Source organism: Portunus trituberculatus, chromosome 46 (assembly GCF_017591435.1).
Source record: "Portunus trituberculatus isolate SZX2019 chromosome 46, ASM1759143v1, whole genome shotgun sequence".
Classification (NCBI taxonomy): Eukaryota; Metazoa; Arthropoda; class Malacostraca; order Decapoda; family Portunidae; genus Portunus; species Portunus trituberculatus.
The window spans coordinates 24,129,414-24,143,154 of record NC_059300.1 but is presented as its reverse complement, the minus strand read 5'-3'; the positions used below and the strand labels follow the sequence as shown (position 1 = coordinate 24,143,154).

The window sequence follows — 13,741 nt, the reverse complement described above, 5'->3', positions numbered from 1 at the left end:
CATTGGTGATTGCTGTGGCAATAGCCCAGATATCAGAACTATAGTAAACTAATTGATGTACATGAAGAGACAGGTGCATGGTATAGACACGTCATCACTGCTGAAACTTGAGACTGCAATCAAGCAATTGTGGGCCAGTTTTCCACAAACTTGCCTGCAAAATCTTGCATCCAGTGTCCCCAAATGCCTTCAGGCTATTGTAAAGATGAAAGAGAATGCAACTAAATACTAATTGGTTCAGTGTATGTTTTTGTTGATCTACCATTCTCTCAGCAAACTACAAACAATGTGTTTTATTCAGGCGATGTCAGGACTTTCCTCTCATACTGTGTGTGTGTGTGTATATATATATATATATATATATATATATATATATATATATATATATATATATATATATATATATATATATATATATATATATATATATATATATATATATATATATATATATATATATATATATATATATATATATATATATAGGCAACCCCCGTTTAATGAAGGTTCACACAATGAAATTTCGCTACAATGAAGGTTTCATTTTACTACCATCTGCTCGTTTAACGAACACCAAACTCGCTTTAACGAAGTTTTATCCAGGTAATTTTTTCCAAGTTTGAAAGGCCTGCTGTATCATGCAAGCTGACAGGCTTTTGAATACACCAGAAGCTGCCGATACTAAGGCCTGCCTCAGGAGAAATCCTGGGACACCTGTAGAATCATGATCAAGATCAAGATCAAGCCTCTCGTGGACAACACGCGCACCACTCACTCCCATGTTCAAAACATAACAGCGTCAGCAGCATCTTGTCTTCCCTTGCTCAACTTACCACCAAAACGCCCTGCAATGTGGCCTAACGTTCCTAAGAAGAAAAGGAAGTCTCTTACTCTCGAAGTGAAGCTGGATATTATTCACAGACACGAGAGAGGCGAGAAAACTAATAGCATTGCTCGCCACCATCTTGACTCCATCTAGTGTCTCTACTATTTTCAAGTCAGCAGACTCTATTAAGAAGGTTGGTGAGACCGTATCTTCCTTGCAAGCTAAAAGAACCACCTGAACTTGTGACTCTGCAATGGATAAAATGGAAAGCCTTGTGGAAATGTGGTACATAAATTTTGTATGCGGTACAATGATGCGCCCTTTGTTTACATTCCACAGGTTGCTGGTTAGTGTCTTTCCCATTTCACTCTCCCTCCCTTCATAAATTTAAGATCATCAACATTATAAAGTTATATACTTACATACATTAGTGTACATTATAATGACTTAAATTAAACTGTCTAAATGTTTAACTTCATAATTTTTACTTTCATTAAACCTTTGACTGTACTATGATGCACTCTCGCTTTGCTTACTCTCAATGGAATTTCAAGTCAGGGTTTAAACTTGTTACAATCGGTTCACTTAACGAAGTTTCGCTTAACGAAGTTTTTTTGTTTTAGGAACGTAACCCCTTCGTTAAGCAGGGTTTGCCTGTATATATATATATATATATATATATATATATATATATATATATATATATATATATATATATATATATATATATATATATATATATACACTTACTAGTGATTATTGTATTCCAGACTGTGTTTGAAATGATAAAAAACCGCAAGGAGTCTAATGTCATATCCATAACAAGCATGAAGGAAAAACGTGACTTTGATGGAAGGAGAATTGAAGCTTTCCATAAGAACCTTAAGATGCAACAGGAAGCCAGGCAGGAGAAGGAGATTAAAGCAAAACAGGTATGGCTTAGTTTTTAATTAGTCATGTTATACACCACTTCCTCTCTGTTAGATTGGATCACATTCTGTAAAATGTAATCGTAATGCAAATGATGGTATAGTGAGTCTCGTATAACATTGGACCTCCTGTGGTCTTACTGAGAAAGTTTTTTTGATATCCTGGTTATCATGAAATGGCATGACGTTTCTTACCACTGCCAGTCATCATTAACCTTGTGCTTCTGTCATGGTTAATACAAGGTTTAATGCAAGTTTATGCAGATATTGCTGGAGGGAAAAGTACAGGTTGTTATAAGTGGAAAATGTATTTTGCACAAATGTATTTTGAGGCACTGTTTATGTGTGGCAGGAAATTTAAATATGGTCAGGTGACAGATACAACGGCAAGACGAGGCAGGTATTCATGGTGGAGATATAATATTTTGAATAATTCAGTCATGATTTCTACAGGTTTTAGAGTTTAACAGTATTCCATGATGAGGCAAGTGACAATAATGTACTGATATTGATTACCAAGAAACATTATACAATGATAATATGGATGTAATGAACAATAAATTAAATAACACACAATGATAATATAGATGTAATGAACAAATGAAATAATAGGCTGTGTAGCATCATATGTGCCTGGGCAGGGAGTGGGAATGAGTGAGGCTAGCAGCAAATCAGCTGGTTGTTAATCAGTTCACACAGTTCCTTCCAGGACATGCAGATCTTATTGCATAACTTAAAGCAATGTGGAGTGTGTAGAAGTGGTGTTTCTCTCTTGTGCTTACTAACACAGCTCTGCCTTTGTATCTGTCATCTGGCCATACTTGAATTTCATGGGCTGTAAAATGCTATGTGCATAGAACATTTTCAATATACAAATACACTTTCAGCTTTTGGCAATGTCTGCCAAAAATTGTTATACCCTTTGTAATCAAAAGATTGGAAAATTTTGTAAAAAAAAATGTATTGGAATAGTACAACCAAATAGTGGTTAGCAGGTTAAGGGTTGAATGTAACAACATGGTGCCTCTCCAGTATGGTGCTGTCTGGCATGGATAGCTGCTAAAAATGGTATTTGGCAGGGAGCGCATGACAAATTTGAACCTGTGGAGGAGTGACAAACATTAGGACTTGCAGGAATTCTTATTTTTAACTTAGAATATTCATAATTTGGAACTTCATAAGTTGGGCAATGGCTTTATTAGTTTACTGTCTTTCATTCTTTCCACATGTTTAAACTTTGTGAACATGCTGATCTGCTCGTCCAATCAACTCTCATGAAACACCAGTTCTTACCTCTTTATTTCTTCTATTTTTCCATGTTACTCCATACATACTCCCCAAGTTGTTAGTTTCCTTTACAATTAACCATTTTGTATCCATTACTTCCATATTCAATGTTTCAGTATTATACAGCAGTGAGCACCTCTATAACATCATATAACTTTCTCTTTACATTTATACCCAGTGCTCTATATTACAAGATTTTTCAGTCCACCAAGTACATATCCTTGTTTCTTTCACCGTGTACTTCATCTCTATCTCTCAGCTCTTCCAGCCACTGTAACTATTAATTCTAAATACCTGAAACAATCTACTTCTTCCAGCTGTTCCCCATTTAATTATGTATCTGTCCATCACATAATATATTCTCTCTCTCTCTCTCTCTCTCTCTCTCTCTCTCTCTCTCTCTCTCTCTCTCTCTCTCTCTCTCTCTCTCTCTCTCTCTCTCTCTCTCTCTCTCTCACACACACACACAAGAACATTGCATTATTTTACTTTTACCGAGAATCACTTTCAGCTTCCTCCTACAAACTCACCCAGACTCTTCCACCAGTTTTCTCAACTTCCTCCCTGAGCCAACCACCTGAGCTTAATATCGTCAGTAAATAGTAGCTGGCTTGGATCCATTACCCTTTCCTCCTTACTGATCAAACTCAGGTCAGGCGTCTACCTGTCACCCTTGTATTGACTTCCTTTACTACTCCATTTATGAACACCCATTGAACATTATGCAGCCCTTATGCAAACCTACTCTGATTGGGAAGAATTCACTCACTTCATCACCAATTCTCACATGCCTTGCTATTTTTATAGAAACTATCTTTTTGCTTTCAGCAAGTTCATGAATAGTAAAAAGAATTAATTCAATTTCCCCCAAAACTTCATGCTACTATGTTGGTACAAAAATCTGGTCTTTTCCTTCTAAAACCACTCTGAATCTCTTTATCATCATCCTGCCACACATCTTTTCTACTATGCTCAACAAACTGATGCACCTGTAATTGGAGCATTCCTTCATATACATCCCCTTTTCTTTATATAAGGGAATTACTCGTGCATCTTGTAGTAATTTTATAAAATTTTCAGGCACAAGAGCAAGTGAGAAGATTGGAGCAAAGCACAGAAGATGAAGTAAAGAACACCTTTTCCTCTATTGTTGGACAAAAGAAAAAGACAGAAAGAGGAAATGATTCTGTTAGTAACGGTTTGGAGGGTTTGAAAAGAAAAGTAAATGAAGATGGTAGTAGCCAGACACCCAGTAAAGCTAAAAAGGCCAAGAAAACTCAAGACTTTAGGGATAAGGATTTCTACATCCCCTATACCAAGGAAAACTTGTTTGCTGAGGATGGGTAAGACGAGGTTTAGACTTTAGAGTTTCATTTCCTTCTAATCTTGTTTAATCAGGATAAAACTGTTATATAAGTTATTTGATTTTTTTCTTATACAGTAAGACCCCGCACTTGGCAAATTAATTAGTCTGGCGAAACTACCGCCAAGTGCAAATTTTGCCAAGCATGAGTTCTTTATACAATATAAATTGCCTAAAAAATGCCTCAATCAGTCTTTGGTCATTGCCAAAGTCCCTCTTTTGACCCCTAAAATACCATCTTTCGAGCTGAAATAAAATCTTTTGCCTACACATATTAGAACACATGTACAAAACAGACCAATAAACAATAAATAAAGCTAATAAGGCATGATATAAAGGCTGCAGCTCCCGTTTTTCCACCCGTTTCCCTTGCCCACTTTCATCCTTGCTGCCACCACCATTGTCCTTACTCCCACCACTATCACCTGTTGTGCTGGTAGAGGCCATGTTGGCGGTAAATCGCCAGAATTTGTTCCCACGCTAGCGGAACAGAGTGAAACACAAACAAAATGGCTGATGCATTCTGATAGGTTTAGAGAGAAGTCTGATGTCACCAGGGAGCAGCGTGATTTGCTGTGCAGCCACCAGGGGCCTGCCAAGTTTGAATTCAAATCACCAAGCGTGCACTTGGTGGTCCGTGGCCACCCTACCACCAAAAGTGAATTTCGCCAAGCTGAGATTCGCCAAGTGTGGGGGCTTACTGTATTTAAGACTTTTTATTATTATCTGGTGCTCTCATGCTCTAGGGACTCATTCCAGGAAAGATGAAGTGATATCAAATTCTTCTGCTCAGTCTTTTACATCTACGTACTTTCTACAATGTTTGAGCTGTGGATGTCATGTACTATACGTGATAGCAGCCAGTTGTTATGTAGCTTTTTTTTTTTTTTTTTATGTAGCCTATAGCGTCTGTAGGTTTACTTGAAAAGTATGGGAAGTGCTGTTCAGCTTATACTCATTAGTGGCGCAGGCAATTTTGTTTATAGTGGTACCCATATTAGGACTCATATCACCACCCAAGTGCATCTTTGGTGTAGCCACCTAGAACCTTGGTATCTTAGTGACATGTAGGTAACTTTAAACCATTCGACAAATGGCAAAGTATCGAGGTGGTATGTGGTGGAATTCAAATCTACGCGTGGATGTCTGCCCGATCCCACGCTCACCACCTTATCCACTAGGCCACCACCTATCCATGTCACATAAATATTCTGGCCAAGGCAAGCATAGTTTGAAGTGTACTAAGGTTCTTTAAAAATTCTGTTGCTAATCAAATACTGCACCCATCAGTGATATTGAGATTGAAGAATGAAACTATCATCCATGAGGCTTGCATTTTATTAGTATTTTGTGACTCCACCCTTTACTTTTACTATTGTTACAAGTCAGTTACCGTCCTGTTACAGCTGTCGTTCCAAGTGACAAATCTCTGATGATATCAACTCCTACCAAGGTTTATTTTGAATAACCTCAAGAGGTTCCTTTGGCCAGGTGGCCATGGGGTGCCCTTATTTCACAACTGTAACCTTATAACCTTGTTAAGATCGAAGAAGTTGATAATGTTCAGGAGTTCATGAGGATTACGAGGAGGAACTGTTGGAATGGACCCTGCTCTCTTAAGTACTATTTACTCAACTGCCAAGACAGCATTTCGTAGTGAGAACCAAGTTTACTACACTGAATACAATTAACGCCATTACAATCCCTTTCTCCCCTTTCCCTGGTATTAAAGACAGGTATTCAACCAGGAAGCATAGTGGCATAGTGGATAAGGTGGTGAGCGTGGGATCGGGCAGACGTCCACGCGTAGGTTCAAATCCCACCATGTACAGCCTTAAAATACTTTGCCATATGTCGAGTGGTTTAAAGTTACCTACATATCACCATGATACCCAGGTTCTAGGTGGTTACACCCAAGATGACCTTGGGTGGTGATATGGGCCCTAATATGGGGTACCACTATAAATAAAATTGCCTGCGCCACTAATGGGCGGAAGCTGAACAGTGCTTCCCATACACTCTTCAAGTGTGCCTACAGGCGCTATAGGCCTTACCGTAAAAAAAAAAAAAAAACACACAAGCACACTATTTATATCAGTGAGGTGAAATACACCTCAAACCAAAAAAACCCATCACCAAGAAAGAATAAAGAAGACCAATACCCCAAATTCCATTAGACAGCAGGAAGTCCTATGTCAAAGGCAGTCTTCTGCATTTAGGAAAACTAGGCAAGAGCCAGCATGGCATGAACTTCCCTCATATAACAATACAGTCTGTATAACCACAGGACACACCTAGTCTGCCACTATCATAACACTATGCCAGATATAATGCCAAACCCACAAAATTCTCCAATAATTCCTCAAAGAGAGAGAGAGAGCTAAGCAAATGTGTTGTTTTTACAGGCTTGCAAAAGTGACTGGGCCAGCTTCTTGGTGTCACCAGCAAAGACCCAAATTATTTTACACCTCCCTACTAGTACAGCTCATTGCCGTGCTGCTTGGTGATCCCATCTCTCTCTCTCTCTCTCTCTCTCTCTCTCTCTCTCTCTCTCTCTCTCTCTCTCTCTCTCTCTCTCTCTCTCTCTCTCTCTCTCTCTCTCTCTCTCTCTCTCTCTCTCTCTCTCTCTCTCTCTCTCGTCTCTCACTATACACTCGACCCTTGAAACAACAGACCTCCCATCAACGGATTTCGGAAACTACGGACAAATTCTGGAGTCCAGTTTAATCTATGGACGAATATTAAAATGTGCGCGATTGTCTGTTCCTGGCAAATTATTGTCCGGTAAACTTCGTTTTCTGTATTGTTTATTAATATTTATTAAACTGACCATGCTCATGTCATCTATTTCAGGTTATATGTTGTACTTAATGCTTTGTAATACTGCTTGAATGATTTCTTAATGATTACACAGTATTTTACATACATTTTTACAGTTTTTTATGTACTTTTGCAAAGAACGGACTTTTGCAATCTACAGACAGGGTCGTGCATGCATTTGTCCGTTGTTTTGAGGGTCGAGTGTAATGAGTAGCATTTAGCGTAGAGCAATTAGTGTATGAAAATAATTGCAGAACACTATTTATTTATACTGTTTTTAATATTAAGGTATTAGTAATGAAACTGACTTTTATATGTGGAACAGATTCTCCTTGGGTAGCAGCTTCCAAAAAGAGGCAGAGGCTTCCCAGATGGACTTGGTGCAGGATGATGAGTCATTGCAGAGAAAGACGTCTGCCCTCCATAAATGGGACCGTCAGAAGAAAAAATTTGTTGGCACACAGGTTGGTTGTCTTTACTCTGATGTATTTAGTATACATATTTACACTAAGAAATTACTTGAATTGTAAATTTTTCTGTTCTATTTTTCAAGTAGCTGGTCTTTAGAAATGAGTAAAAATTTTGGTTCTTTAACCCTTGTGCGGCGGTGGTTGTTCATGAACGATCGCATCGGTACGTTTCGTGCAGCTGTGATCGTTCATGTAATCATGATTTTTCGCACCACTTCTTTAAACTCTGTTTTCTTACTCAACTTGGAGGGTGAGTGTATATATCAGGCAACACTGTCCACGAGCTGAGTTGCCAGTTTTGCTATTTCATCTCGGTCTAGGCTCACATCTTTCCATCTTGGAGGAGACATCTGGCAACCCCCATGACACTGCAGGTGGAACGTACCCTCCGCATGAGGGGAGATATCACAACAACGAGATGGATAGTGATATATACATGTCATTTGGGAATGATGTGGATTTTAGTGAAAGTGAAGACAAGAATGAATGAAAGAATGAAAGAAAGAATGAGAGAGAGAGAGAGAGAGAGAGAGAGAGAGAGAGAGAGAGAGAGAGAGAGAGGCCTAGAGTCAAAACAAGCTGACACCTCTCTCTCTCTCTCTCTCTCTCTCTCTCTCTCTCTCTCTCTCTCTCTCTCTCTCTCGTTAGGAGGGTAGCTATCTCTCTCTCTCATTGGAAGTACAATTTCTTCACCGAAAAGATATGCTCAGAGAGAGAGAGAGAGAGAGAGAGAGAGAGAGAGAGAGAGAGAGAGAGAGAGAGAGCGAGCGAGTGAGAGAGAATTGGCGCACTGGTATCACACTGAGGGTTGTTTCTCCACAGCGGGTTACATTGTGGCTATCAGGAGGAATATTTGATAAGCAATAACTTTGCTGTCAGAGATCGTAGCAAGCTGCAAAGTACATCAATGTATTCAGAATTTCAAAGAGAAACATATTTTCATGAGTAAAACTATCTCCTGTGATTTTTTAAAGTTTACCATTTTACCCACAGATGGGAATGATTAATTTATAATTACCCTGTTACACAAGGGTTAAAGCTGTATATATACAGTCATAGCGGAAAGTCTGGGTGCAAAATTACAGGCCGCCTGAACTTTTCTCTATTTTTTTATGGTATGGTTTGTACCACTATTTAGCAGAGACAATATGCATGACTTGGCAACTTTGTTGAGTCACTCCCAGGCCCACGTGGTGTCAATGTGCAAGCATATATCACACGCATTGCACGTTTTGTTTTTGCGTCTTTGTGTTTTTGCCTCAATATCTCTGAAATGGGTAGTGGTAAAGAACTGGGAAAAGACAATTGTTGCTATTATAACCCTCTATAAGGAGGGCCATAATTGTAAAGATATAGCCACTCGTGTGGGAATAGGAATGTGGCAAGCTCAAAAGTGGACCAAGAAATTTTGAGAATGGGGAGGTGACGCCATTCCTACCCCCCAACCTCGCTCTAGTCAGCCAAGGAAGATATCACTTCATACTTCTAAGGTCATTAAAGAGTAGATTGATAAAAATGCACCACTAACGGCTAGAAAACTGCTTCAGTATGTGTCTGTAACATGTACAGGCAAACCCCGCTTAACGAAGGGGTTACGTTCCTAAAAAAACCTTCGTTAAGCGAAACTTTGTTAAGCAAACCGATTATAACAAGTTTAACCCCTGACTTGAACTTCTATTGAGAATAAACAAAGCAAGAGTGCATCATAGTACAGTGAAAGGTTTAATGAAAGTAAAAATTACGAAGTTAAACATTTAGGCCGTTTAAATTAAGTCCTTATAATGTACACTAATGTACACAGCAGGCAGAGGAGGAATCCTTGATAAGGCAATAATTAAACTTTCAGAGGTCACATCGAGCTAGAAAGTACATCATTGTATTCAGAATAACAAAGAGAAAATAATTATTAGTATTCAAACAGTCTTCTGACAATTTCTAGGTTTACCATTTTTACCCGTCATGGGATATTGGAAAATAGTTTAATCATTGGAACATAAGGGTTAATAAGCTACTCCAGTATTGATTGTAGTAAATTTAGGGTAACAGGAAAATTTTTTAGGAAAATATTTGGGTTGAGGCACCAATTTATTTATTTCTTATTTATTCTTCACTTCTGTTATCGCATTTTCTGCTATCGCGCGGTTTTCTAGGCATCAGTTTTGCATGATAACGGAGGGTTAGGTGTATATGCAATGGAGACTCAATACTCGAACTTAATTTGTTCCAAATGGCTGTTTGAGTATCTAAAAGTTCAACTATCTCTACCTGTAAATCAGGTAATTCATTCTATTCTTAGCAAAACCTCAAGTTTATAAGAATTTGAATGTATTCTTTTTATAATTTTGATTTGTACATACCATAAGTGAAGGCTGGTGATGAGTGACTTAGAAGAGGAGGGGAGAAGGATAAGGAGGAGGAGGAAGGTTTTTGGAGGACGAGTCACCATCCATGTAAATGTCTTCGTAACTTTTCTCCTGGTGTAATTCCTGTGAATCCACTATTGGAGGGTTATGGCTAACTAATACTTACACTTTCACTAGATTCCTTATTTTCACAACTAAAAAGCCTCTTTAGTGCCATTATAAATTTCTAAATGAAAAGCTACCGACGGAACGCAGAAGAATGTTGTTTTTATCAAGACTACGGCAGGACTAGTGATGTGCACCGGTATCCGGTATACCAGTATTTACTTCGGTATTACCTGTAATACCAATACTGTATCATTATGGGACAATGACGGTAGCTGGGAGGGAGAGGCTAGAGCTTTGTTTACAACCATATGTGTGGCTGTTCAGTTATCAGATATTTTCACCACTAATAAGCCTTTGATGTTAATGTAAGTTTATAAATGAAAAACTACAGACAGAACACACAAGAATGTTATTCTAACAACTGCAGCAGCACAACTGGCAGAGGGGGGGAGGGAGAGGCCAGGGAGCTTATGCTTATAACCATGTGTGTGGACGTTCAACTATCAGGTAGTTTTTTAGTATTGAATTGAACTTTTGTATTCAAGTATTGAAAAGTTTGACTATTAAGACATTCAAGTATTGAGTCTCCACTGTATTTATTTTGTTAATTCAGCATTGCTGATTTTATAAAGAGACTCACTAGTCCAATCTTTTCTATGTGTATGTAGTGTATGTAGTGTTAGTTATCAGTTTCTCCACTTTTTTCCTTTGGTCTTCATCTCTTGCCTTATCCTTGTTTTGAATTAATTCTGTTTCTTGAACCAACCTTGTCTGGGGATGTGTATATGGCTGCTGGGGTGAAAGGGAGGCCCAGGGTAGCAAATTTTTTGTAATAAGTCTCAAAATAATTGGATTTTCACCTAACTTTTTTTCTTTTTATTATTTATTACATGTTGACACATTTTCTTGTTTCTGTGTATCTGTATCTATATTTACAAAATGATTTTTAGTTGTAATCATGATAGAAATTATTCTACTCATTATAGTTTGGTCACACTCATAACATAGTTAAAGCAATTTAATTCATTAGTTGTAATGAGTTAGTGAAATATGTACCTTGCATGAATCTCATTCACAGATCCAACAGAAGAGGATTAAAACAGAATCTGGTGTGTGGATTGCAGCTTCATATAAGACCAATAGATACAAGAAGTGGATTGAGAAAGGAAAGAGGAACATAGTAGACGAGAACAGTGATGAAGAGGAGGGAGAGGGAAATCAAGGAAAGTTATCCAATAAAAGTGGATCGACTTTTAAGGGTAAGTATTTTGTGTTTTTCTGAAAATGTTACTCTTTACAAGGATCCTAAAGTTGCAGATTTGAAACTGGATCAAATTCAGATTATTGCTTCTTTCTGCAGCCATAATTTATTTGTTAATCTTTAGTTTTTTTTTTAACAACTGATCCATTTTCATACCTTTGCTTCAACATAGTGTGAGCTAAATCCCATTTGCTCGTACATATTTCACTCACATTGCCTAGAAAATTTTATTTTCCATATGGCTCTGCATTCTCACATTTGTACAGTAATTTTTCATGCAAGTAACATGACCTGTTGAAATAATAAAGGCAAACTTTTTTACACGTGTTTTTAAGGAAATGTTATTTTCATCATTGATAATGATATTGCTTGGTTTTATATCACCAATTTATCATACAATGCCTTTTCTTTGATGCAGCCATGAGGCCAAGATCTTACAACAAAGCTCATCCTCTGCTAAGAAACCAAAAGGGCCCCAAGAGAGGTTACAAGAGGGAGCTGAAGACCAAGGATGAGATGATAAAAGAGACAAAGAGACTAGAAACTGAACGTCAGAAGCACATTGAGGGAAGGATAAAAAATCTAATGAAGAGAAAAAAGGCACAAGGAAGTAAGGGCAAAAAACATAATATTAACAAACCAAGAGGTAAAGGCAACAATCAGCAAAGAGGAAAAAAAAGTAAAGGTCAAAACTAGTTGTTTGCAATGAGTACTTGTCGTTATTTGTCATATGTTGACTTGTTTTATGAAGAAATATATCATGCTCATTAATTTCTTTGATATTTATTTTATTCATCTCACACATTACATTCTAGAAGACATGTAGTGACTTTTATGTTTCACATGTTAGTGGTGATGAGTTGTATTGTACTTTATTTTACTTTTCATTTTTCTAGTATATAATTTACTCTGGTCTTTAGCAGGAATCTTGATTGTGTAGATGATGAGGATGATGATGACAACTAATAGTAATAATATGATGGTAATAGTACAAATTTATATATTTGTGTACCACTTGGGCAATCCCATATGGGGAGGCTTAGATCAAGAACTCCACACACCTGCACACATAATTCACACTCTTAGTTCTATCTGCTCTTGGTGGAAAGGGATAGTCTTGTGGATCACCCTTCCATACTCAAGGAGATTAAGTATACCACATCTGGCCACATAGTTGCAGAGCAAGTCCTGACAGCATAAATAGGTTTACTCCTACCAACCCATAAGGAGACTGTGCACTATCCAACACCTACTGCAATCCTTAGACCACAGCTTGTGTAGGGTACTTCCTACATATTATCCAACACTGTATAGTGTCTACACACTAATGGGCCCCACCAGATGCACAAATGAGACCATGTTATTTTCATATATTCACTACTCTTACTTTCTTTTCATCTTTATCGTGACTATAATTGTTCTTGCTTGCTGCATTCTTTTCTCATCCAGTGCTCCCAAGTGTGGGCCTCTTAATGATATTAATATAACAATAATAATAATGATGATAATAATAATAATAATAATGATAATAATAATAATAATAATAATAATGATAATAATAACAAGAATGTTCAGACATTCAGACAAGTTGGAGGAGGAGGTGAAGAGAAACACAAGTGTAGGGAGGTGAGTTTATTCCCGAGTAGTTTTGTTGAAGCTTCATCTGTGGAATTCCCCTGAAGAAGCATCAGCAAAACTACTCGGGAATAAACTCTCTCCCTACACCTGTGTTTCTCTTCACCTCCTCCTCCAATAATAATAAAAGTAATGATAATAATAATGATGAAAATAATAATACTAGATGATAATAATGATAATAATAATAATAATAATAATAATAACACACATACATATACTAAAGCAGTCAGTAGATAGCCATGAGAAGGCACTCAACTTTTGCATTCATATTCATTCACTGAACTCTCATAGCCCATTAGTCCCCAGTGGAGAAGAGAAAGTAAACTTGTCCTCACTTTATGGGAATCAGATGTACATTTAGTTTGAATAATTTGCATTGAAACAAGGCTGCTTCAAAGCATTTACCAGTCAATTTGCAGTTTCATCTAACCACATCTCTGATGTGACTCAAGTTTTTCTGGTGAGAAATGTAGTGAACTGATTGATGGTACTGTTGACCCTCGCTAACTTGGACTAATAGGGGAAAGGTTGGTCAGACAAATGTGAATGTCCGACTTATACGAATTCCTTCCCCAAAAAAAAAAAAAAAAAAAAAAAAAATATTGCAGGATTTAATTTTTTGGGATTTAAAATTTTGGTATTACATTTATCTTTCTGAAACCTTCAGACACCTAAA

At 37.4% G+C, this 13,741-nt stretch overlaps 1 protein-coding gene across 1 annotated transcript in view; it reads left to right on the top strand.

Annotated features, from left to right (window-relative positions):
- LOC123519944 (ATP-dependent RNA helicase DDX54-like) overlaps nt 1–12,198 on the top strand; it is a 50,862-nt gene extending 38,664 nt beyond the window's left edge. Inside the window, 5 exon segments of the mRNA XM_045281670.1 lie at nt 1,597–1,758; nt 4,123–4,385; nt 7,551–7,689; nt 11,245–11,425; nt 11,846–12,198. Of these exon segments, the coding sequence (XP_045137605.1) occupies nt 1,597–1,758; nt 4,123–4,385; nt 7,551–7,689; nt 11,245–11,425; nt 11,846–12,123 (1,023 nt within the window). The 3' untranslated portion in view covers nt 12,124–12,198.
- The last annotated feature ends 1,543 nt before the right edge of the window (nt 12,199–13,741 follow it).